Raw genomic sequence first — 26,226 nt, 5'->3', positions numbered from 1 at the left:
TGCCCTGCTTTGGAAAATAGTGTAACCATAAAGAAGTCATTTTGGTCTCATGACTACAGAGCTCTCTCTGGCACTGCAAGTACTAGAACAGACATAGGAGAAAAAAAATTTTTAAAAAGTGTGGCACAGGAGAGGAAGAGACCCTGCATGAAAATGGCAATAAAACCACATGTCTAGAAACCAGAGTGAAACAGGCACACTGAGATGGGAAATTTAGCAAGTTCAGTTCACCATATGCTATGTAAAAAAAAACAAAACCAAAAAACCCAACAGTTAAGGCTGAAGAATTTCTGCACATTAGACCTGTCTCCTGTGACAGCTGGTTTGATACGATAATCTTTTTTGGAGAAGACTAGAAGTAACAAGACAAGGCAGGTATACAAAACTTTTTATTGACAACAGAACAATAGAGAGGAACATCACCACTTCCCATTCCTCAGGAATGTCTCCATTTCACAGTCAGTCTGCTAAAAGTATACTTTCATGGTAACAAGCAACACGAAGGCATGGAGCGGTCTGTAACCTCAAGAAGAATGTTCCAGGGCAGTGCAAAGGGACCAACAGTGTGCAAGTGTGCAGCAGGCCCTGTCACAACACAAACATGGCAGGCAGCGGAGCCCACAGGCACGGACACGGAGCAGTCAGAAGCCTCAAATTATCTCTGTTCTTTCCATCTAAGGGCAATACCTGAAGTGCTACTCCATCCACATTCTGTTTCAGAAGTGAACACTTTCTTCCCTCACTCCTTCTGCCTCCCCTGTCCTCAAAGATGTCAACTGAATGGTACCGTGTCAGAGAATGCCTGAGCTTTTATATTCTGATACCTCATACCAGTTCACGCATGCACTTGAGTTTACTTTTGGAAGCTTACATTGACATAAAAAGGAAAAAAAAAAGTGCTGCATAAGAATAAAAGGATTTAGTTGTTAATGCTTCCTTGCTAACAAAAATATTTGGTAGTTGCTGAAGATACTCCTAGTAAAGTCATTTTTATAAAGTATGTATGCAGCCTACTTAACATTTTAAAGAAACTGCATGTCAAATTCTCTTAACATAATTTCAAAGACTCGGAAATTAAATTTGAACTGAGATTCAATCCAAACAACAAAATATCTTAATTTTAGCTTTCACAATACACAGAACTGCACACTGAGTGCAAGATGAAAGCACACTGTCTCCTGCATAAGTTTTCTCTGCCTGCAGAACTGTACTGGGACCCCTGTGAAGTAGATTATACATTTATTAACAGTTATTAATTTATCATATTTTTCCTTTACTTAGCAGATGTGCCTCTGGATGTGTAGTCTGGTTGTTAAAGTGCTTTAAAATAAAACAAAAACCCCAACAAAAGAAAACATCCCTCAAAAAAAACCACAACAGATGTGAGAATTTCATCTGAAGGACTTTGTACAGCATTTACAATGTCAGCATAAAGCATCTGAAACATGAGCATTCCTTGCAGACTGATGCAGTGCAAGCAGTCTCGTACATTAGATACTGCAATTCCTCTGGATTCAAGATGCACAATACTTACAAAAACAACCCTAGAAGCACAGACAAATGCTGGTGGCTCTTCCTCTTCTTTTTAGAAACATAATAAAAAAATCTGCATTACTCTTTCATAATTTAAATACATAAGTAATCTCCACTTTTATTACTTCATGACAATGACTTCAAATTTACATTATTTTAAGTACCGTCATAATAGCTCCATGTATAATACAGATATTTGCTGATATCCTGTCAGAAAATAAAAAAAAAAACCTTCCACTATATAAAAAAAATTATGCTGGAAAGACAAGAACACAGAACAGGGACTTGGTACAGACTATGATTTCAGTTTTATATCAACCACAGTTAACCCAAAATTAACAGATACACAGCGATATTCAAAAGCAGTGCAAATATCTTTGGAGGTTAGAATAAAATTATACTACAAGAACATAAGACAGAAGAAATTAAAAGGCAAGTACTTCAAGTACAGGAACCAGTCTCTGTGAGGTCCATCTTAGTGTTAGCTGGGCGTTCCTCTTCCCATCTTACTTCTTCCTCTGAAACACATTAGCCAACATGGCACCTGATGTAGTCAGCTGGCCCATTTTATTCAAAAACTTGGTCTTCGTATCTTCACTCACAAGGCTCGCTGCAATCGACATTGAGCTAGGCAAGTAAAAGATTTAGTGATGTAAGACTACAACGAAAAAAGAACACTCTGCTGTTGATTATTAAACAACTGAATTGTCTTTGCATTTTAGAGGTTTCAAGATCACAGAAGACCAGTCCAGCAAAAAGAATCGAAAAACCATCACCACTCAGCCCAGATACACACTGTTAAATGAATTATCGTGCCCTCACAGTCCTCGTGAAAAGTTGTAAACTATTTTTGTGCACACTGGTTTTTACTACCTTTAGAAGTCATCACATTGGCATTTGTTAGCTATTTGGCAATTGTTCTAGTGACAAAAACCTCTGTGAAAGATCAGCTTTTCCTTCTCACTGGAAATATCAATCCTTGTTTATTTAACGTAAGAAAAACAGTACTGGTTCAGACCAAGGATCTATCTAGTCCAAGCATCCTGCCTCCAACAGTGACCACTAGCAGACATGTAGGAAAGAGTAAAAGCAAGGTAGGTAACAAAACGGTGACCTCTCTCCTTAATTTCCAACGCTTTTATTTTCCAAATATTTCCACCTGAGCAGAGTTTAAAATTGGTGTGGACTAAGTCACTCCCAGTGAATCTTTATTTTATATTACTTGTTCAGCTTTCCCCTTGTAAATTTCGTGGTAAACCCTACTCTGGGGCACTGAGTCCTACTAGGTCTACAGCTCGCTGGGTAAAGAGATTTCTCCTCCTGGTTGTTGTGAATGTGACTCCTACTACCTTTGCTTGAAAGTTCCTACTTCATACATACTAGAGAAGACAACGGAGAGTCCACAATTTTCCCCACAGACTGGACTAGAAGAGGCAACCCAATCAATGCTGAATCTGCAAGATCCTACAACTTCAAACAACTTGTTAAATTATCCCAATGCTGCAAATTTAACTGATTTTTTTATTTACAACACACCAGTGAGCTCAACTTCAGATATATGTAACTGATTAGCACAGTAGGAGTAATCTGTCTCAAGACAGAGTACAACAAGGCAAATGTATGATTGCAGGAATATTAATAAATATTCCATACTTCCTATACTTGTATTTAAAATGGCAAACACATTTTTCAACATTAGACAGGGCCAATTTTACAAAACAGTGAAATTCTCCCTTGTGAGCTCAGCATGGACTCTGCATTTCAAAATGATACCTATGACCACAAGATCTGCCTTACTGGCACAGGCCAGCTTCCAGGAACAGACTTTTTGATCTGCAAGGTTATAAAAAGTTCTGTTAGACACTTTTGCATCAAGGCAGGTCAAGGTGAAGTTAACTCCACACTGCTTCAACAGAATCTGAATTATTTCTTCAAAGGTAGCAGGGATGCATTCAGTATTTTTCTCCCATTTCATACCACAAAGAAAGGTGCTTAGTGGTAATGAATTCTAGTTCTTTTTAAACAGAAAACTTGAAAAAAACAAAAGAGAACCTTCTCACTGAAGTTCTACTGTGGATTTACAGATAGCTTAATTGTATCAGAACTATATCCGCTGAAAAGGTATCCCCCATCCCTTCTACTTTGTAAGCTGAAGTGACTCCCTGTCTTCTGCATTTCCACAATGCGCCTAATGGACAGTCCTTGGAGGGGCCTTAGGAACACCTCACACAGCATACCAAAAAGAATCACAAAGCATACCCTTAGGTATTTTTTTTCAGTCCCTCTTCTATTAATGGCACAGGTTATTCAAATCAACCATCTTATCTAAAATATTATTATTAGCTGGTATTTTCTGAAAGCTCTGTAAAGGTCCTCATTATCCAATATTTGGTGCTTAAGTATCATTTTATTGAAAGTATGATGTCTGAATTTTTAGTAAAGTTTAAAATGTTGAAAATTGTTCTCAGGTTATATCTCTTTTTAGACAACACCTGATTAAAATTAACATTTTATTTTAAAAATAATAATCTTTTTAGTCTATTTAGCAGCCAGTGATGAAGATGTATAGCTGTTCCAAAATGATTTAATAAACTTTAAGTGAAATATTTCTTTCAGGCACAATCACACAGCCAGACATCTTTGGCTTGATTAAACATTTACAGTCAACTAAGGAATTGCATATTTCCAGTTGATAAAACTTAGCCGGTAAGTTATCACTACTGTAAGATGGATTTCTTGTGCAATTTCCCTTGATTTCATGATAGAGCAAGGGCATATAAATGATGTAAATAATAGTTTATACATGCTATCAGCTGGCTAATGACAAGAAGCTATTCCAGCCTATGATGTATCCCAGAGTTGTGTGTAACTAGGGAAAATGATTTGGGAACTACAGTACATGCCAAACATTAGCAACATTAAGAAAATAAAATTGCTCACTTCAGAAAAGAAAGTCTAGCAACTGGTGACAAACTTGCACTTTTAAGCAAGCTGTGTTGTCATTATTCTAATGATCCAGAATAAGCTTGAGGAAACCAGGAAACATTCAATTGACTTTCAAAACAGTTTTGGGGGATATCAGCCATCTGATGTTAAAAATTAAAAGTTAAGAACTGAAGTGTCTAGAAGTTCATGTTTTCTAATATTTCTAATATTATGTTACTGTAAATAGAAAGACAATCCACAACACTTGACATACTTAAAAGTTTAAATATGGCCCAAAAGTACTTCTATTACTGTACAAATTGAACATTTAAACATAATAATAAAAGCAATATGAAATCAAATGAATTGAGTCTCATGTCTTTAAAAAATAATCAGACAACCCAATAACATACCTTGTTTGAAACAAGTACTCCTATATAAAAGTCTTTGCATTTACTCATTATTTAAAAAAAACAAACCACAAACCAAAAAATAACTCACAAACAAAAATAATGTGTAAACATCAATTTTTTGACCAATGTCTAGATCAATTGCATGCTACACAAAGTTCTGCCTGTTTATAGGGAAGCTTTAGGAAAAAAAAAATCATACTGGACATTTTATAAAAATCAGTTTGTAACATAATTTGTTACCCATGATTGAAATACCTTGTTAATTGCTAAAAAAAATAAGTAATATATATATTTACCAAAAGTGGCTATCCAATATTTAAAAAGACAAAACTTAATTGTCTTTAAAAAACTATTTCTGTGACCTCATACTATTTGACCAACCTTTTCTAACAGTAAGGGGCAAAGACAAGAAAACCAACTACACCTTATGATTGCTTTTGCATCCAGTTTTCGTTTTGTGCATGCATTGTCATGTTGTTAACAAAAATCGGTAATTTATCTCCTAGTAGCATTTAAATCCTTCGTCAAATATATATTTAACACTGAAATTAGGAACTGAAATTGGCATGGGCTTAGCAAGAAAAAGGAGATATTCGTGTATATGAAAAGGTCATTTCTTCAGTGGTAAAATATTTTGTGTTAATTTTGTACAGTAAAAGATTGCAACCATAGCCTGATTTCGAGTAAGAAAGAGGAAGGCTAACTAAAGAATGAAGCAACACATTGCTAAGACTTAACCTTTTCAAACCTTACAGTTTTCAGCAGTTGCATTCTAAAAGAAATACACTGGATGTTGTATCACATTTGCATTTATCTGTTTCTGCAATGGTTTAATAGGACTAACTGCGATTTCAGAATATTTTCATAAGAAGGATTTCAAGTAATACAGACCTCTTGCATTTAGGTTAACATGTCTGCAGTGATACAAGCTAAAGCAAGGTAAGTCTAAACCCTACATGAAATAAAAGTTGATCACTCAAACTCTAGCCACGCAGAGAATAGCTTCGATGAGCTAAATAGGTTAAAACATTTGAGAGAGGTAACAGCACACATTAAAAAAACAAAATAAAATGAAAAATCTTGTCCAACTGAAGAGAACCACTTAGGGAGAGCTCAGTCAAGGAATTCTGTTTCATAACCTTAAGTTTCACAGTTAACACAGGTAAGATAATTTAAAAACCTTCAGGTTAAGGTTAACAGTGTTCATTAGAGACCGGTTTGATATCATGTACATTTGCTGCATTTTGGGAGAGAAATAAATTTCTTTCAGAATGTTTGCCTGCGAAGGAATCAATTTCATATTTTCTAATGACCTCTCCTAAAAGGCTGTCAAGAAGTTGTTCAAGAAGTAATAATTTACTTCAAAAAAACATTTATCAGATAAAAGTCTTATATATTTAGATACATACACTGCTTTTATTTTTTTCTTTACATAGTCAAAGTCTGAGGCAGCGGCTTCTTTATCATACAAAGAATGAAAATGCAAAAAGAATATTGGACAGTCTGTCAATTAAAAAAAGAGTCCATAAAACCCAGGCAGGGGAGATATTTGCAAAGTAATACATGCTCATGTATGCAATTGATTCTAATGAATCAACTTGTTAGTTAAAATATTATGTCATTGTTTACATGGAGGGATGTCCTTGCACAGGTTGGTTGGTGAGAGTCTACAGCAATTGCTTAGCATCAGATCTTCAAAGAGTCTGGCTGTTAATTCTGCCTTACCACAATTACAGTGATAGTGATGGACAGTGGGATTGAGCGCACCCTCAGCAAGTTTGCCAATGACACCAAGCTGTGTGGTGCAGTCAACACACTGGATGGAAGGGATGCCATCCTGAGAGCAGGCCTGTGTGAACCACATAAAGTTCAACAAGTCCAAGTGCAAGGTCCTGCATATGGGTCGGGGCAGTCCTAAGCACAACTACAGGCTAGGCAGAGAATGGACCGAGAGTGATACCCAAAAGTAGAATTTTCCACTTTACAGGGACAGAAATGTGTTTGGGTTAGTGCTTAGACACTGTTTAATTTAGGGTTAAATGCGCTACTTGCTTTCCTGACGATTATACCTTTGAAGAAGAGCTGAAAGACTGATAAAAAGCATGCTTTGCTAAAGAGTATCCTTGAAGGAGAGCTGAAAAACTGATAAAGAGGAAACATCCTGCCCCAGCAGGCGCTGAGAGCTGGGCGATTGCCAGAGAGGCCTGAAGTCAACAAGAATTGCCAGTAACCAGGGGAAGGGAAAGTTGGCAGGGGGCACGGGTTCGCCACCACCTACCCAATTAAAGGACTGTGCAAATTACACCCCCCACACCCTCGAGGAGCATGCCTGCTAATTTAAAGATGCTAAACCAATAGCAGATGATGCAGTAATTAATAACTAATAAGCATAAATTTAGGTGGGTTTTCTAATCCTGTAACAAGATAAATATGCAGTAGATTCTGTGTAGAGCAGTCCTGAGAAAAAGGACATGAGGGTGTTGGTGGATGAAAAGCTCAACATGAGCTGGCAATGTGCGCTTGCAGCCCAGAAAGCCAACAATATCCTGGGTTGCACCAAAAGAAGTGTGACCAGCAGGTTGAGGGAGGTGATTCTCCCCCTCTACTCCACTCTTGTGAGCCCACACCTGGGGTCCAGCTCTGGGGCCTCCAACATAAGAAGGACATGGAGCTGTTGGAACGAGTCCAGAGGAGGCCACGAAGCTGATCAGAGGGCTGGAGCACCTCTCCTATGAGGACAGGCTGAGAGAGTTGGGGTTGTTCAGCCTGGAGAAGAGAAGGCTCTGAGGAGACCTTACAGCAGCCTTCCAGTACCTAAAGTGGCCTACAGGAAAGCTGGAGAGGGACTGTTTACGAGGGCATGGAGTGATAGGATGAGGGGTAATGTCTTTAAACTAAAAGAGGGTAGATTTAGATTAGATATAAGGAAAGAAATTCTTCACTATGGGGGTGGTCAGGCACTGTAACAGGTTGTCCAGAGAGGTTGTGGATGCCCCCTCCCTGGAAGTGTTCAAGGCCAGGTTGGATGGGGCTTTGGGCAACCTGGTCTAGTGGAGGGTGTCCCTGCCCATGGCAGGGGGGTTGGAACCAGATGATCTTTAAGGTCCCTTCCAACCCAAACCATTCTATGATTCTATACCTATTGGGTACCTACTATGCAAGATGCATAGTACCAAGGGGAGACCTTGATAAAACTAATGCTTACTTGCAAAATTAGGATGGGTCTAATGGGGCAACTACAAGTTGCTATCTTGCCAAGAATCATTGGTAGGTTGTTTTCTGAGGAAACAGCTGGCTTAAGCGCCAACCTTTAACATAGCTGAAGGCAAGCTAAGCATTCACCATTCTTCAAAAATAAAAAGCAAATACACAGCTGCTGAAGAATCTGATGGATACAGGAAGGGGATGGGCATTCAGAATATGGATGTTGGGGACACACACAGGTATGCATGCTAGAAAGCTCTATTTAAGAGAAGGCAGAAAGGGTAAGGGCAAAAGTACAAAGCTTGAGAAAGTGACATATTGAAGCCCTGGGGAAAAAAAAAACCCAGCATGAATGCATGCATTTTTTGGTTCTTGACTGTCTGGCTATTTATGTTGCAAGCAAGAAGTATGCCTGTGGAGTGATTAAGTCAAATAAACCGGTTCTTATTCTGTGAATAACTAGTGTGTCAAAGAAATACCTATTTCATCGTGAAAATAGCCACTCAACTGGAATACATTTGATCAGTACAGTCCGTACTTCATAATATTGCCACATGAACAGGAAAAAGGAAAGAAGGTGACAAACAGTGCATTCTTCAGATCTTGAAGTTTTTGTATTCCTTCTCCCTTAGACACAAATTCTATATGACTAGACAGAACCAACTACCTTATTAGAACAGATACACTATGGACTATGATTTGTTGTAGAATCTGAACATTTTTTGTCTTAAAATTATTTCACTTCCAAAGTCTAAAGTTCATTTCTAGTACACCTTTAAGAGTTGACCTGATGCTCGAGTCTCAAATGGATTCAGTTCTTACTACACTATCAACTACACCAGTAAACAGGCTAATTACCATGAGTAAAGCCTGAGATATTTTATTTGGTGCATGAGAGACTGACTCTTTTTCCATACCATGTCTCTTCCGTTCAATTCTTGTACACCTTTCCTATTGCAGTTGTTCTCAAACTACCAGTTGCTTCCAGGATTTTGCCTGAGCTCTTTCAAAAAGTAAATTCTATCATTTTGTTACAGAAATGGAAGCATGACAAAACCAAGTTTCAGTAATTGTCTCGATTCCCATGGTATAGTATCAGGACCGAGGACAGATTCTTCTTTTTCAAACACTACGGTTTCTTCTCAAACTCCTCCTGGCAACACTGCTAAGGATTTATTATGTTATATAATAATCCATGAGAAATTACCTGATGCTACGCCATTCCAAGGCAACAAGCAGGCAAAGGAATGCATACACTACATCATAATGATGCTTAGCTTTCTCAATTTGTTACCTTCTGTTACCTTCTTTTGTTATCAGGAGACACGCACATATGATACCACCTCTACCACATAAGACGGATTGATGCATATACACCATGTGCCTGATGCCTCACAGAGAGCTGGCTTTACTGTGCATTTGTAGAATGGGTGTTTTACTGAAGTGCAACGTAGGTGGCATTCTCCCAAAGCCAACATATTTACTAAACAGCGTATTCACACAGGTCAGTTAGTTTATACAGTGGAGAAACTGTTGTCGTATGCACTAGTCACATGCAGGCAAAGACAGCAGCCTGGAGCAGAACAATTATGAGTATTACGATTATGATTACCACAACCAGAACAATCCCTTCAGCCTGCAGGCCACCCCCATGAAAGAGGGTTGCAAGGTGCATGCCATATGTGCTGCTCTGAGCACTTAGGCCAAGCACTCCCAGCTTTCTCAGATTCAGGACAGAAATTCAATTAATGCTTTAAATGGATAAAAAATTAAGAGCAAAGCAACACTGGAAAACAAGAACGTCACTGCTATGATACAAATAAATATGTGTTGTCCTGTGTTTTACACTGGAGACAGAAACAATCACAAACTGAATTCAAGTTCCTAAAATCTGCTTTCAAATATAGAATATGTCAGTGTGGGATTTCTGGTCACAAACCTCGGGCACCATTATGGAATATACTCCATGGAACATTAGTCTGGAGGCACAGAAAAAAGGGAAGTGGAAGTCTCACCCCTGTGGTTCTTGGACGGTCTTGTTCTCCACTTTCTGTTCACACTCTTTTATCATGGAGCTTAAAATAACCTAAGACAGATAAGGAAGAGATATACATGACATTTTTTCTTTTGCATAAACACTTTGTGTGAAATCTACTCTACTACTAATTCTGACATTAGCATAATTGTTTAAAAAGTTTCTCTGATGTTTTTCAAGTGCATTTAAGCTCCAGCTATCTGGTAATGCCTTGTGGCTAGAAACAACAAAATCATTCAAAACACTTTAAGGAAGAAAATGTTTTTTAAATAGTTACAAGAGTTCAAGACTCCCTCCTGCCTCCCTGGCTTTTTAAAATACAGCAAGAGCAAACTCACTTCTGTGACACACCTCCTCATCTTCCTTTTTTCAAACAATACTTCTTTTGTTAGCAATTAACTTAGACAAACATTCATCTTCCCTCTATTTTTCTATAGAGAGTTTTCAAGTGCCTTTTAAAATTGGTTATCTTTACCAACATTATGCATGAAAGAAAAAGCAAGGAAAGAAAAGAAAAAAGTGCGATGCCACCCTGGGACATCTTAAGGGAAAGGAAGTGCTAAAGCAAACTTGGTATCATTTCACTTGTGTCTTCCAGGATTTCTATGAATCAAGACTTTTTTTCTTTACTTAAGCAATTGCAGCATTAAAGGTTTCTGCAGAATATTTAAGACTAAACACCCCCACACTGACATTTTACATTTCTCCAGCATACCAAAAATAAAGGAATCTTTCCCAATAGCAGGCTTTAAAGGAAATCATACAATTAATTGGACAGGTATATAACTCCCTGCCCTGCCCACAACAGTACTGCCTTAACACATTAAGACAAAAGCATTTGAAACACTTTGGCAAAACAGTTGCAATGCAGAGTGTGAAACTGTAAACACATATAGACATGTACCCCACTTCATAAATGGAAACTTTCTCTGTTCACAACTTAGGATAAAGCTAAGCACTTTCTTTGAGACACTAAACTTAAAATCTCAAAGCTACAAGCAACTAAAATCAGTAGTGTCTTACCAAAACCTGAATACATAAAATAAATTAAAAAACCTAATTACAATCTCTAAAATACCAATCAGTCGCTAGTGGTTACTACAAAGTGATACCTATTTTTAAATATATTTATATACATGAAAAAGGTGGTTTCTGCCAAAGCCCTATTAGGCAGCCACAGCACAACATATCCTTTCAAACCATTTACTACACTATAAGATGTGGGCCAGTCTGTATATCTGTGCCACTGTTCATTCTATTTCTCCAAAAGTATTACTTCAACATTTAAAACAGTTTGGGTAGCAGGTGTTATACACCCTTGAATGTTTCAGAAAGCAGCATTCAAACCTGTGTACCAGTAACAGGACTGCAACTCTCACTGCTAAATTTGCTGCCCTTCATTTACATAAAATATAATGCAAGTAGTTAAACTCAAGACTACAGAGGTAAAGAGAAATGCATTCAAAATTTCAGTGAAAAAGCAAGCTTTTCTTTATGTATCAAAGAGAATTGAAATTTTTAAGCACAGTAGCCATAATTGCTGTTACTTAGTATTTCTACCTGTGCATTGGAGCACTTCTAGATTCAGATAAATGTTTAGAACATCTACATTCTTGTACATCAACAACATGAGGTCTTGATGAAGGGGGAGAAAAATTCAGCAAGGACCCAGAATCATTTGAATACCGGGATGGAGACCCCATCCATTGCACAGCTCCTTCTGGGAAAGCTGCATAATTCTTGTATGAAGTGAAGCAATTCTTCCCTCTTCCCCAAATTAATTTGTCTTAAAGTTCAGGGTGAAACAGAGGAAATGTATAAATATAGTATCACATGGGAATTTTACATTAATGATACTTGCACATACTGCTCACATCTATTCCCTTTTGTTCTCTTTGTTTGGTCATAGTTCTGACTATGAAATTATTTAGACATCCTTTAAGAGAGATATTTGAGATATGTAACTGTATTTAGGGACATTTAAGAGACATAAGGTGTGCTTAAGCGTTATAAACAATACTGCAAATGGACTAAATATTTTTATCCAGTACTGATTGTGTCTCACTACCATGCAACTCAAAATCCAATTATTTTGAAAAGAAACAGAAGGTAGAGAAGTAGGAGAGAATAGAGAGGAGGGAAGGGGGAAGAAGGACCTTAATATGGAATTAGTGATGCTGACAAAAGATCTGAAATGTCTCTGCAAGGTGAAATGTTTACTTTAAAGATGAGAGGGTCTGGCTTAAATTTTCAACTTGCACTTTTGTTTATATGAATGAAAGGAAAGCAAACATGAGGGATAAGTGGTAAATGCTGCCCGATAGGATCACAAGCCAATTTTGCAAATGTTACATTTCTAAGATGAGGATAAACTCTGTACTAATGTTTAGAGCCACAAGAGCTCTGTGAATGAGAAAATACATTTTTGTAACTGATATGCCATTTGAATCATGAATAACACTGCAGTTACCAAGATAATTAGAAAAAGATTAATTCTGTTCATGCAAATGTCTGGCTATTTGAAACAGTAAATCACATTTACTTCAGAAAACATAATTTTAAGATGGAAGGCTTGAAAGACAAACACTGGAACTAACTGGGTGTCAGAGGTCTCTATCATGGTGCCTACAAATACTCTGTTGCAGCTGATAAAGCACCAGATTTTCATTTCTACAGTAAAAGCTGTAGTGAGTTTTCTAACCCACTGGAGCGGGAGCAAATATTTTTATGTTTCCCTCTGGGTAAAAAATAAAGCACTTGGCATCATGTCTGAAGACAATCACAGTGAATTAGAACGTGGTAAAGGAGGATTGAGAGCTGTCTTTATTTTTAAGTCTTCAGTACCTTCTCTGGCTACAAGACTCAAACTCCATCAAATAAGCTCTTTTATTCTACTTCAAGGCATCTTTTGAACTGACTATGCCCTTAAATTGTATAAGTTGCACTAACTACTAAACAAAAACTAAGTATTAGTATTTGTATCAGTTATCCCATTAGGGAATATGACAGAACAAAGAAAACTAAACTAAATCCAACTTTTGCCTTTAACTTTCAGATATATTCTTAGACTTCCCAAAACACAACACATCTCCCATCTCTCTCTGAATACAGAGTATCATCAATGCCAGACCTCCTTCAGTGCTGCCTGGGGTAAAGTAGTGCAGTTCTGTCGCCTTTGATGCTCAGGTCACTACTGTCCCTTCTGGCTCAGCCCTCTGAACTCAGATTCCTTCCTTTTTTGGTCTGAAAGTTCCTCAAATTAATTAATCTCTACTTCCACATATTGTAAATAATATAAAATAATATAATAATATAGAGCAAATAAAAGAATGAGACTATAGGCTATTAGACTAAAAAATATAACTGGAAGAAGGGACTTCGTTACCAAGTATAAGAACTTAAAAGTCCTAGAGAATATAGTCCTATTAATTATGTCACATTTGCAGTCATAAGGAAAAGTAATTACTGTTGTCAAATACAAAGTAATTCCTGAACTGCAGTATTAGCCTTCAAAAACCAAAAAGGCATTCCTTTGTACATTTTGATTAAAGCTTTTCCTCCATCACTTGGAGTGTGATACTGTCAAGATTTTCTCAACATGCAACTAAATTATGTCTCTTGTTTTCAGCTACTGACTTAATATTTATGTGTTTCAATCCCTCTTAGTGTTCATCCTCTTTAAGTATTTACAAAAAAGTACATAGACATATGGTCAAAATTTTCAAGTTTCTTAAGTCAGCTTCTCCTGCTAACTCTTCTCTTGCTACTTTCTGTTATCTCCTTCTAAGAGGGAAGATCTTGTTAGTTCCCATGTTGTCCTGTCTGCTCATTATGATCTGCTTTTTCAATTCACAGAATCGCAGCATGGTTGAGGTGGGAAGGGATCTCTGAAAGCCATCCGGTCCAACCTTCCTGCTCAAGCAGGTCACCTACAGGCAGTTGCCCAGGACCATGTCCAGATGGCTTTCGAGTATCTCCAAGGATGGAGACTGTGCAACCACTCTGGGCAACCTGTGCCAGCACATGGTCACCCTCACCGTGAAAAAGTGTTTCCTGATGTTCAGAGAGAATCTCCTGTGTTTCAGTGTGTGCCCCTTGCCTCCGGGCCTGGCATTGAAAAGAGCCTGGCCGCCTCCTCTTTGCACCCTCCCTTCAAGTATTTATGTATTTATACACATTGATGAGATCCCCCAGGCCTGCTCCTCTCCAGGCTGAAAAGTCCCAGCTCTCTCAGCCTCTCCTCACAGGACAGAGACTCTAGTCCCTTCATCATCTTTGTGGCCCTTTGCTGGACTCTCTACAGTATGTCCATGCTTCTGTTACACTGAGGAGCCCAGGCTCAGACACAGTACACCTGTGTATGAGGTCCATCCCATATATTTCAGGACTACACTTCCATCATCCTCTTTCCTGAGCTTGCCTGTCATTTCTCTCCTGCACTCCACCAATTTTCATCTGCATTTCCTTGGACATATTGTGGCCAGTGATTTTAGCATATCTTTGTCTTGATGAAAAAGCAGATAGTAAAAACATTTCCTTTTCCTTCAGTCTGCAATGATCTGTGTTTCTACTTTCATTTCTGACAGTTGAGTGTTTCTCTCCAGAGGCACTCAGCTAAAAAATACATTTTAAATTATTTTACTGTTTTTAAATCATGTGCCCTACTCCTTATCAAAACAACCCTCAAAGCTATGATACTACTTATGAGTAGCTCTCCTTAACTTTTCGCTTTAAATGCCATTACACGTCAACTTTTGCTGCCATCTACATCTCATACTCAGTTAATAAACATGGCTGCTCACCTCATGCTCTGGTGAGAGATGTTCCATGTCAGTTCGTAAACACTTAAGTCCAGGTAAAAAGTGATTGACCATTAAATCCTCTGAAATAACTAAAAACCAGGTTGTTAAGGTATTATAAGGATTGCGTTCTGAAATTATACCGTTTTATTCTACTGAACACAGGGACAAGCTACAGCAGCAAAACCCAAGAAAACAGAACAGCATTTGCCACTTCAGAACTAATAAAAACGAAAAAAGGTCTTAAACATATTTACCTTTATATATTTCATAGAGCCATATCTTTTTATTTTTTTTTAATCTTACTGTTTAAGATCAAGGGTTTTGGATTTGTGTTTTGTTTTTTTTAAAGTACCTATCAGTTCCACCTTCTGTGAAAACCTGTTCTTTGGACTGAGCAGATCATATTTTACATCACACATTTAAAGACAAACTTAGTTATTTCTGAGGTATTAATCTTCTTCCCCCAGCAGAGAATTAACAGCTAAACTTCCCATAAAAAAAAGGATACAACAACAGGAAAGAGCACTGTAGGCTTCAAACAGGTGTGTAGCAATATCCAGTCTCTTAGAATCCACAGACTGCTGGTTGTTGACCAAGGCTAACTTGTGCAAGTGTGGAATAACAACTGCAAAAGTAAATACTGGAATAAGTATTTGAAATTGCTTTCCATAGACTTGCTTAGCATTAAACAGTTGCTAAGCAGCAATTGCAGGCATCGAAGCATCACACATCAGTGTGGAATAAGAACTGCAAATAACGGCTTTTGATGGGACTGCCCTTGTGGATTTAACTGATCAACTCAAACTTGAAATAAAACCGTGGTATTGCCACCTAAAATAAAAAGGTACCTCAAAGTACCTTTGAAATAGTAACAGTTTACAGAAAATATTTCGCAACATTATTACTCTAATGCTGAAATATGCTTCTATTTTACAAATACAGCTGATAAGCTTGTGTCAGAGATGGGCATGTCATGAAAAATCTTCACTGACTATAGAGGAAGCCTGTCTTAATGAGTTTAGCCTGCTAAACTAGACGCCTGCATTTGGGAGGCATTACAGCTCCCCATGTCTTGTTTACAAGTATCTTTAAGATAAAAAAGTCAATTGTTAGACTATGTGCTTTACATTTCAAGGGCCATGGAAAAAAGCCGTTTTGTTAATCTAGGATGCACTTACATTTAGGATGTGTGGAATACTTGAAATTTATGCAGCAGGGGGTGAAGCAATATGGGAGGGGAGAGAGGAAGGCATTTTACATGTGAAGTGATTAAAAAACTATACTCTGCAGGAAAGTGACCAGTCTCTTCCAGCTCTGAAATCATTCATCACCATGTGCTGGTGTTCTATATACACACACCAACATTAGGTAAAGTGAAAATTATAGTAGCAAACTCTTAAATATGGGGACACATCAATCTCTGAAAACAAGAGTTTCCATCTACTTTTTTTGTAAATTAAAAAAAAAATCACTATAAGCAGCATACTATTAGCTTTGGGGCAGAAAGAAGAAGACTGCATCTTCCCACTGATGCAACTTACATTCATCTCTAAATCGGGGCTCAGCATTAGGTCCAACTCTTCCAAATGTTTTTATGATTTCTGTATGTAGAGAATGTTGGTCTTGATATTGAGGGTCCTCCAGGAAAGATGCCAGCTGCATTTTTACTCTTTCTAGAAGCTTAAATATTCCCAGAGAAATAAAAAGTACACAAAAGAATGAAGATGCTAGAAACCATTATGGTCAATTCAGAGTATTTCTAGAATATTCCGTATTTCAGATGATAAAACTTGGACCTTCTGTTAATTTACAGTTTCTTCTGACTTCCAAACTTTTCGATGCAGCTCTACATTTTAAAGACTGTTAACAGTGTTTTAATCTGATCTATCTTTAACAATAGACAAGTGCTTCCATATAGACTTTCCTCCTGAGGTTTCCTTGGTTTTAATACTCACATTTTTTACCTGCTATTAAAGTTTCCCTCTTACTATTAATATCTTTGGGCGGTTTCCCATTTAATTAGAACTGAATTAACCTTTTTTAATGTCAATTAGTATACTGAAAGTTTTTCTGCAGAAGACAGAGACGCATAAGTAAGCATCATAAAATCAACAGAATTAAAAAGATTTCTCAACTAAAAGGCTAGAAAAACTGCAAATACAAATATATGTAAGATGACCTAAGTATTTAATTTGCATTCAAAGTTGTAAAAATAACATTTTCTGATACATTTTGGAAGGCGATATCACCTCTGTACTCTAAGGCTTATTATAATTAGTGCAATGGATACAGTAATTTTTGTGTGGTAACAAAACAGTATTCTTCCCAGACTGATTATAGGCATGCATTCCAAGCTACAAAATTGTAACTTATCCATCTTCCAAGTACTTGTGAGTCATCACTGACTTCTTACTCACATTTCCTCAAACACATTCTTTTAGAGTATGTTGAAATTACAGGAAGAATGCAAGCTCTACAAAAAGTTGCAAGGTCTTCAAGAGGAAATTTGATTATACAGTTATAGAAAACAAAATACAGTATTTCTGATGCTTACAGCAGAATCCTGGGAGTCTTTTTCAGAATTCCGATCTATTACCAAAGTTTTGTCATTTAAAAAAGAAAGAGGAATTGCATATCTATATTATCCTCAAGGATTATTTCAGTTCTGTCACTATGATGTCTTTTAATGCCATCTTGGACATCATGGGCTAAACCAGCAGATATAACAGGAACTACAAGAGAGTTGTGCCTTTCTAAAGTAGTTGGAAACTAAGCAGGATATCCTAAAGCATCTAAAATGGTACAATATACTTATTTGGAGGTAATTGAATCCCATCATGATTTTTGTTTTTTATTTAAAGTGGTTTTTGGTTAGCACTTTAAAGTAAAGCTGTTTTATTTGGATGTAATGGACTTTGATTTCTCAACTGTACTGAAGAATGTTTTAAAAAACATTTTGAGCATGGGATTTCCCATCTTCTAGCACAGGCCTCCCTCTCTACATAACTGTTTTTCTTTGTTTATGTTTGGTTTGTTATTTAGAAGGAAATGTTTTTAAGATCATTGCAAAACTGGAAAGCTTTTTGGAAGAGGATATAACAAAGGAAGAAATAATTTATAAGCTGCTGCTGGTTTGTTCCCCCCCCCCCCCCCAAGTTCATTAACAAATTACTGGATTTCTGGATGTATCAAAAATCACTCACTTCTTATGCTATAAAAACAACAGCCTGACAACAGGTGTCTTACCTCTCTCTGAGTAACAGTTTCCATGATGGTCCCAAAAGCAGGAATTGTAGCAATCCTTACTGAACTACAACAGAAGAAGAGAGTCTTTAAGATATATCAAACATTAAGAATAAAATTAATTAAAAATAAAGGAAAATTAAAAAATTAGTGCTTTAAGTTACATTAGTTTCTAGCAATGACGAAACAAAAAAAGCAGACCAGGAAAAAAGACAGACAGGATTAACTCAAGGTCTCAATCTGAAACTCACAATTCAGGATCACTGGACAAGGTAACAAGGGCCGGAGCAACCCGCTTGTCAACTAAGGCTTCATTCATGCCTCGAAGAGTCAGCTGTAAACCAGTCAACATGCAATAAAAAACGGTTTGGTAAACTTGAAGAAGTGGGTTAGCTGTGACTGAGGATGGGCAGGCAGACTCTTGGGGTTTTTCTTGGTTTAGTCACCCACACAAGACATTAAAACCATTAAGACTCTATTCATGCTCTAGCATTTATTAGTAACAACCTGTTAGTGAGATTAGCAAAGCATCCCTCCTTAGCTTGAAAGAAATAATCGCATCAGAATGTCCAGGAAATGAAGTACTACGGTTGTCTATCAGAAATTAGAGTCAAAACTATTTTGCATTTCAGTAATACAGATGATATTTAATTTTGCAGTACTAAAGATGATAGCATTACAGAACATATTAATATTCAGCTTTCTGCTAGAGCTGATGTAAGAGAATATGATTAAATATAAAAAAAATAAAATTAAATTACATTGATTTTAGTTTTCTATTTCAAGTTTATTCAGCAATTTTATCCAGTTTAGTTCTAGGGGTTGCAGTAAACCTTTTTATGTACAAATAAGTGATTTAAAAGTTACATTTGTTTAAAAGTAATTAAATTTTTGTTCAGCTAGAATAAGAAACAGAACTGATGGTTATTTCTTCCTAAGTTTTAAGAGGGATGCTAGGTATATAAGACAGTCAGGAAACTTACATTTCAGGGTCACTGGAGAGAGTAATGAGAGCAGGAACAACTCTCTGAGCTACCAGAGTTTCATGTACCCCCTTCACCAACAGCTGAATGGTCGGAGCAGGGGGGTATCACAGGTGATGCACGGAAAGAGTGAGCACAGTATCATGGGAAGAAGAACGGCACAACCAAGAGAGAGAAAGAAAAAACACAAAAAGCAAACCAAAATTAGAAGCTAAGCAAATACTGCTACACTAGTGCTTCATATATGCAAAGGCATGAAGAAAGCTGAAGTGGTCTGGCAATCAGCACAAACCTGACAAATTCAACAATATGATGATGTTTTCGTTAACTTCAGATATTTTAAAACTTGAACTCTTAAAAGTTTAGCAAGTAATATGTATTATGATTCAAATACTAACATAATTATGTATTATAATTATACATAGAATTATGTATAATACTAAAGCAATGCCAATTTGAGTTTGACAGTTGAACCTAAATGCTGTTCCTCACTCAATGGAATGGTATTTATTATAGTAGGTGGCTGTCCCATGCACGGTAGATGTCTTTAGCTAGGCCAAACATGTAATTTTCCTGCACTGAGGGATACCTTTCAGACCTTTTACAATGTGACAAACAGCACCTTCCCAGATGCCACTAAGCTTTCCTCCAAGTCATTCAGGGCTATTTTAGATTTAATCGCCATCCAAGCAGTATGTATGCAAAACTTCCCACATTTCCCTTGCTGGTCTATGCAGGTAGAAAATGGAGAATCTTTGGATTATCCATGAAATGTACTTCACGAAGTCTTTTTGCAAACTAAGGGAGAGATATATTTATTGCAATACATCCCAAATTTTAAAAATTGAGATCACAATGAAATTTATTACCCATAAATATTTGGAAATTGTTTGAATTTAGATGTTCCCAGGTGATTATTTTTTACATTACTTATGTAGCTATATATTAAGCATACATTTGCTGCATATGTAGCAGATGCCCTTTACATGTTTTCTACACAAGAAAACCTACTAATTTTAAAAAATTATAAGTTCCAAACTTTCTCCATATTCAGCAAAACAGGTATTTTGTCTGCAGTAATAAAAAAAGGAAAGCTTTGATATTTCCATTTTGTATCTCATATAAGGAAGTCTACGTTTGCTGGTTTTAGGAGATAAACATAAAAAACCTACCAGTAGTTTCTGTGAGAAATTTGAAATGTCTTTTTAATATTTAGATATATTCTAATTACTCAAATTACATCATGAACATGAATTTAATTCTATGCTTTTCCCCCCAGTGGCGTAACAAGAGGACAAATAAGATCCATAGCGCACGGGGAAAGCAGTAGCTGTCAGTATATCACGCAGTAGTAAAAGCAGGCAATATTGACAACATCTAACTAGAGAAGGTTTTACATTCCGCTATTTGTTTGAGCATTCCTGCTTTACTAACTCTGAATTTAAAACAAAGTGAATTATGAAAGATTGGAAGGAACCTGACTTTCCAGAAGCTTTCTATACAAAGCAGTAATTTTTATTAAGCAGTATTTGTATGTGCATGTATGTGCATGCAGGCATGGGTGCACATGGGCACTGAACATATTGTGGCCTTACAGATAATAACTGGAGGAGGAAGAATGGGGAGAGAATTGTTAAGCTACGTAAGAACATACACATTCTTGCTGCAAAGCACCCAGAGGGGGAAAGCTGCAACTTCATATACTTGTTATTCAGACAGTATTAGGAATTTCAGTTCAACTACCACATTTTACCATGAATTCATTTCACATTATTTACAGTGGCAACAACTTAAAGTGCTTATGGGCTACTCTTCAAACAGCTGTTAAGGACATAGCTCAGTTTCATTACGATGATCTTACTCCCATATACAGACTTACCAATTTTCCCATTGATTAAAATAGAGAATGCTTACTATTTTCAATTTTGAACAAATAGGGACTTGAGTTTCTTTACTAATCTTGACAGAAGGCTAGAGGTAATGTAGTGCTTTGAAAAAAAAAAATACTTGGGATTTGTATAATTAGCAAACAATTTAGAATGATCTCTAGAATGACTATGCGGGCCACCACACTTCTAATTATGGTACAGTATGGTAAACAGCATCGTTCTGTCTTACAGAAAATAAAACATGCTTTATAATTCGTGTCATTCTGAAGATAAGCATTCCTAGCCTTGAACCTAAACAGACCAACAAAGCTTGTAACTCAGCTAAGTGCTTCATGTTCAAACCAGCAGCAATCAAGTCCGTTTGCATCAACATTCAAATGAGAAACTACTGACTGAAAACATTACACAGAAGCAACAGAAACAGCTGGATGGGCAAAGCCATGTAGCAGCATGTAAGGTTAGAGTGAAACAGCCAATGCAAATTTTTATCCTGTTTTGATTCCTCTAGATGAATGTGTGATTATTACTTATGCATACTACACCTTAAAAATGGTAGCACAAAGCTTCCTGCCCCCGAAGGAGAGAAGAGGCGGAATGGCTCCAAGTCACGTCTGTGTCCTTCCGATCCTTAACAGACTGTAAAGGTTTGGTAACGCAGCCTGGCAGGCCCCAATCACAGCAGTCTCTGTGCAGCTGCACAGACCACTGTGCAGCTCAGAATCTTTATAGCTCTCATATAGTTGTCCTGCAGATGACATGCTTTTCATCTTGTTATCTAATGGCTGGGCTTTGCCATTCAGCAGCCTCTGAGATGTCAGAAATTCCTCGAATGAAGGAATTTTCCAGAAGTGGAACTATTACCACCTCTTCACACAGGTGACTTCCCAAATTTACATATTGCCATGTAAAATGTGTATGCTATGGCTATCAAGGAAGTGACAATATGATACTATTTTCAAGTGAGAAAAGTCTCTGCGACAAAGTTGCCTATGCTTTAGTAAAAATTGAAGTATATTAGGAAACAAGCAGTCAAATAGCATGCAGGACTGCCTAAAAATAGTCAACATGCAGTTGAATTTGAAAAGAAACTGCACTCAAGGCAACAGCTTGTTGTAAATCAAGTCTTTCACAGGTTTGGCTAATGTTTATTAAAAAACCACAACCCCTTATTCTTACAAATATAAAATAAGCAGTGTTCTTGTTAGATTAAAAAAACCCCTCAACAACTCAAAAATATTTAAGGCGTAATAGCAAAAGCAAATGTAAAAACCCAGAGAGATGCTTGTTTATGTTTATCTACAAACCTAAGCAAACACATTTGACAATGTATTTAAATTCTGGTTTGAACACAGTTTAGCAATGAAATCTGTTTTCATAATTGGAAAAGGTTTTTCAGCATGCAATAATCAGAATGAAACAAGTCAGCAGCAGATCAAAGAACACATATGCAGTTACTACAGAAACATCTTGCAAGTGGCTAATGACAAATTGCTTAATGAAAGATGTGCAGTTGAACAGAGAACAGACACAGAAACAACTGCACAACAACTTCCTGCTCCATCACACAGTACACAGTTTAAGCCATTTGTAATTTTTAAGAATGTAGAAATGTTACCTGAATCATTGTTTTAAAAATAAACTCTAGTTTTAAAAAGGTGTAAAAAAATTTGGGTAACACTTACCTCAAACATTCTAGCAGCTGTACATCGAACCAGAGCAGAAGTATGGACAACTCCATACCATAAGACAGTTAATAGCAGCTCATGATAAGCTGGATTTGCACTACAAGAAAACAGTCGGGCAATCAAAAAAAAAAAAAAAAAAAAGTACTCCCAAACCCTGAGTATGTTCTTCGTCTACAAAATGTAGTCTCAAGAATCCATTGCTCAACAAATGGATTCACACTCCAACATTTATCCTTTCTGAAGGATACATGACATTTATCTCATTCTGAAGGACATGCAACATCTTGCTGTGTAGAAAATATGTTGCATTTCGAAGTTAATTTAAAAAAAAAAAAACCTGTAAGACTGTAATTTTCAATAAATTATGACACTGAACTGAATGCAGGTACATCTAGAACACATCATAATAGTATGGGAAATACAAAATGAAGTATGGGAAATACAAAATGAATTTCCATTTTATCTTAAATGACTGATTTTTGTGAGGTTTTTTGTTTGGTTTTTGGTGTTTCTTTTTCTAAGCTTCAGAATTTTTTAGCACTGCATTTTTACTCTAGAGATTAAAAGTTTAATGGTTGTGAAACACCAAGGAAAAAAAGCAAGCATACCCTTCATTCACCTGAAGCATCACAGTTATTAAAATCACACCCAGATTAGCAGCTTTGAATAAAAACTTCTAATGTATTTAGATCTAGTCAACTCCAAGGTATATTCTTTACCCCAGTTCCACAAAGGAAGCTTTCAGGCTATCAAGAGGAGCATGGGACAGTGAAAGCATGGTCATTACATCTTCTAAGAATCCAACTAACAGCTTACGGTCTTCTTCCTGAAAGAAGTGTACAATGTTGAATGTAGTAGAAGTATTGCTGCAGCTGTGATGACCTACAGCTACAAAAGAATCAAGCTATGAGTGAGAACAAACTAGATTTAGCCTTTAACAATCTTCTTAGGAACTGCAAAAATGCAGTTTAATAACAAGAGCTTTTCAAAGCAAACACGAGACTGTATTTCTGTACTTCATCAACTAAGCGCATACTTGTGCGTAAATTACCCAAATTGTTTTACTAAAGAAACTTTTAAAAAGAGTACTTACGCACTTGCATGGCTCCTGACAGTTTGTGATTGCTCACAATCCACTAAACATTTATGAGCTGATGAAGTATTTATTTTTTTCCTGTAAGCTATGGATATGGCAGTCCATAACTGCTGGTTACTAGACTATTATTCATGGAGTGTTTATTTTAGTACCAGGTAACGCTAAAATTTTAAGACTCCAACTGTGCCCAAAATGGTGATTTACCTGCTTAACTGTTTCAGTAAATTTTGCAAAATTATGTTTTCAGGGATTACAGTTAAATAGCCAAAAACCCATTTATAAAGTAACAATATTTTTGATAGAGGCGCATGGCAGCTGTCAATGTCTGAGAGTTAGCAGTGGTGAAGATGTCAGATGTCATTTTAAGATTTACTGAATTCAGGTTTTAACATTGATGACTATTGTCTAAACGTAGGAGACAACTTGACTACAAAGCTTTGCTTTTAAGAGTGTTTACAGCTGTTCACTTATCTATCTTCAAAGCACAAGAGCACTAAGTTTTCACAGAAAACGGTAAGGGTTTTTTTGTAGAATAAGTTTTACACATTACTATACATTCAACAAAGAAACAGAATAACAAACCAACCTGAATATAACACGTAAGGACCCCTGTTGCATAGATGGGAACTGTGGCTTTTGTTAGCACTCCGTTACCTGCTGTGGAATCTAATGAAAGATGGTGAAGAATTTAGGTTTTACATATACATATATGTGTGTGGGTAATCTATATTTTTTATATATACAAAAAGGTAGACGTATATGTGTGTATTATAAGTATTTTATATATATTTACCTTTTCATATATACATAAAGAATTTTTATACATATATATGCATATACACACACACGCGCGCTAAAATAATGCTCAAGTAGTATTTAGATTTGAGATTTTATTTGTACTTTATATACACACACAATCTACAACTTTAGAGTATTCCATTCAGATTAAGATTAGATTTTCAACATTTCAGAAAGACGACAAATTTGAGAACTGCAGTCTGAAAATGTTACTTGAACAAGAGATTGACAAAAACCCCTGTTTTTTCCAGTTGTGGTTAAGATCAATTTTTATTCATTTGTGTAAAAAGCTACTTACCTATGTTTTCCTCAGACAGTCTTAAGATTTCCTGGAACTGTGGTTTTACCTATACAGAGAATGATGAATCCCATGTAAGAAAACCTGTTACCAGTGTCAATTAGGAAAAAAATTAAGTGTAATAATAAAAAACCCCCACCAACAGGAAAAGGACATTTTGAAGGTACGGAAAGAAAAAAAACCCCTTTAAAAAGCATAGCCAGTTTTTATGCAAATTGAAAGCATGATATAAGAGAGTAAAAATTTCTACTGAGTACCCACACTGAGGTAGCATTATTTAGCACTTCTGATAGCAAAAGCTGAATTCTCTTAGCATTATGCTTCATTGGGCTTTAGGGTTTATGGTTTTACTAAGCTATAATAAATGGTTTTGGTTTATACCTTTGCTGTCCATGAAGTGCTCTCTTCCAAAATATAGCTGTGATAATCAGTATCGGAACAATTTTACAGAAGCAAGGGATCTAAAGATAACTTATAGAAGGGGCTTTCAAAGACCAGAGACTGGTTTTAATCTCCTCTCTGGAGGCAGCACATAATGCTAACCCTGTTTTGTAATTTTATCTTTAGGTAATCCTCAACTGTTTTATAATTTCCCTTTAAAATACTTTTGAATTATATTAGGAAGTTATTTTATTGAGAAAAATTATGTATTTCCTTGATAAAAATGTTTAGATAACTTGAAAAATATTTCGGGCAGGGAAAGCATTAATTTTAAATTTCCAATCAAGTACAGACTGGAGTACTTATGTACACCACAAACACCAAGCAGTAGGCTGTTCTGAAGAAAGAAAATTGTTAAATCACTAGAATTAGGATGATCTCTCCCACTCTCTATGCTATTCACAAAGCAAATATGAAGAATACAGATTAAAAAATAATCCTTCCTTGTTGGGTGAGAAGGCTATTCCAAAATGGTCAAAACCAGAAATCAAAACAATGCAAATAGAGGTTTAAAAATAGCAAGTTTAAACATACTTATAGAAAAGCATCAGTGTGACATGCAAATATAAATGGTGACATAAAGTGTGGGTATTCAGGTACACCTTAAATATGTAGAATATGTATTATCAAGGTACTCTTTTTGTAGAATATTTAAGGTAATACCTTACCTTAGTGTTTGTAAAAATTTTCCCAAATGTCCTACAAAGTCTCCAGAAAAATCTGGAGAACTCATGGACACAGGCAGTTGATGCTACATTGATCTTGCCAACTATTTCTATAAGCTGTGGTAGCCTAAAAATCAGGAAACAAAAGGATATTAAACACTACTCTGATCTTTTGTTTCTCTCCAGTTATATTGGTATAGATTTACTGTTTATATT

General features: G+C 36.4%; 1 protein-coding gene across 3 annotated transcripts in view; it reads right to left on the bottom strand.

Moving 5' to 3' along the window:
- Positions 1-372: 372 nt before the first annotated feature.
- RELCH (RAB11 binding and LisH domain, coiled-coil and HEAT repeat containing) overlaps positions 373-26,226 on the bottom strand; it is an 84,083-nt gene continuing 58,229 nt past the window's right edge. For 2 of the 3 annotated variants that reach the window (XM_075744883.1, XM_075744884.1), the window contains 12 exons: positions 26,014-26,137; positions 24,905-24,953; positions 24,395-24,474; positions 23,432-23,538; positions 22,710-22,809; positions 19,139-19,221; positions 18,159-18,222; positions 16,454-16,592; positions 15,421-15,537; positions 14,913-15,001; positions 10,091-10,161; positions 373-2,160 (listed from right to left, as the gene is read on the bottom strand). In XM_075744883.1, the coding sequence (XP_075600998.1) occupies positions 2,040-2,160; positions 10,091-10,161; positions 14,913-15,001; positions 15,421-15,537; positions 16,454-16,592; positions 18,159-18,222; positions 19,139-19,221; positions 22,710-22,809; positions 23,432-23,538; positions 24,395-24,474; positions 24,905-24,953; positions 26,014-26,137 (1,144 nt within the window). In that variant the 3' untranslated portion in view covers positions 373-2,039. Of the gene's footprint in view, positions 2,161-10,090; positions 10,162-14,912; positions 15,002-15,420; positions 15,538-16,453; positions 16,593-18,158; positions 18,223-18,406; positions 18,490-19,138; positions 19,222-22,709; positions 22,810-23,431; positions 23,539-24,394; positions 24,475-24,904; positions 24,954-26,013; positions 26,138-26,226 lie in introns of all 3 variants that reach the window. The other variant, XM_075744885.1, reaches the window with a different exon arrangement.

Source organism: Balearica regulorum, chromosome 2 (genome assembly GCF_011004875.1).
Source record: "Balearica regulorum gibbericeps isolate bBalReg1 chromosome 2, bBalReg1.pri, whole genome shotgun sequence".
Lineage (NCBI taxonomy): Eukaryota > Metazoa > Chordata > Aves > Gruiformes > Gruidae > Balearica > Balearica regulorum.
The sequence above is the reverse complement of the archived record's forward strand: the minus strand, read 5'-3'. Positions and strand labels throughout refer to the sequence as shown.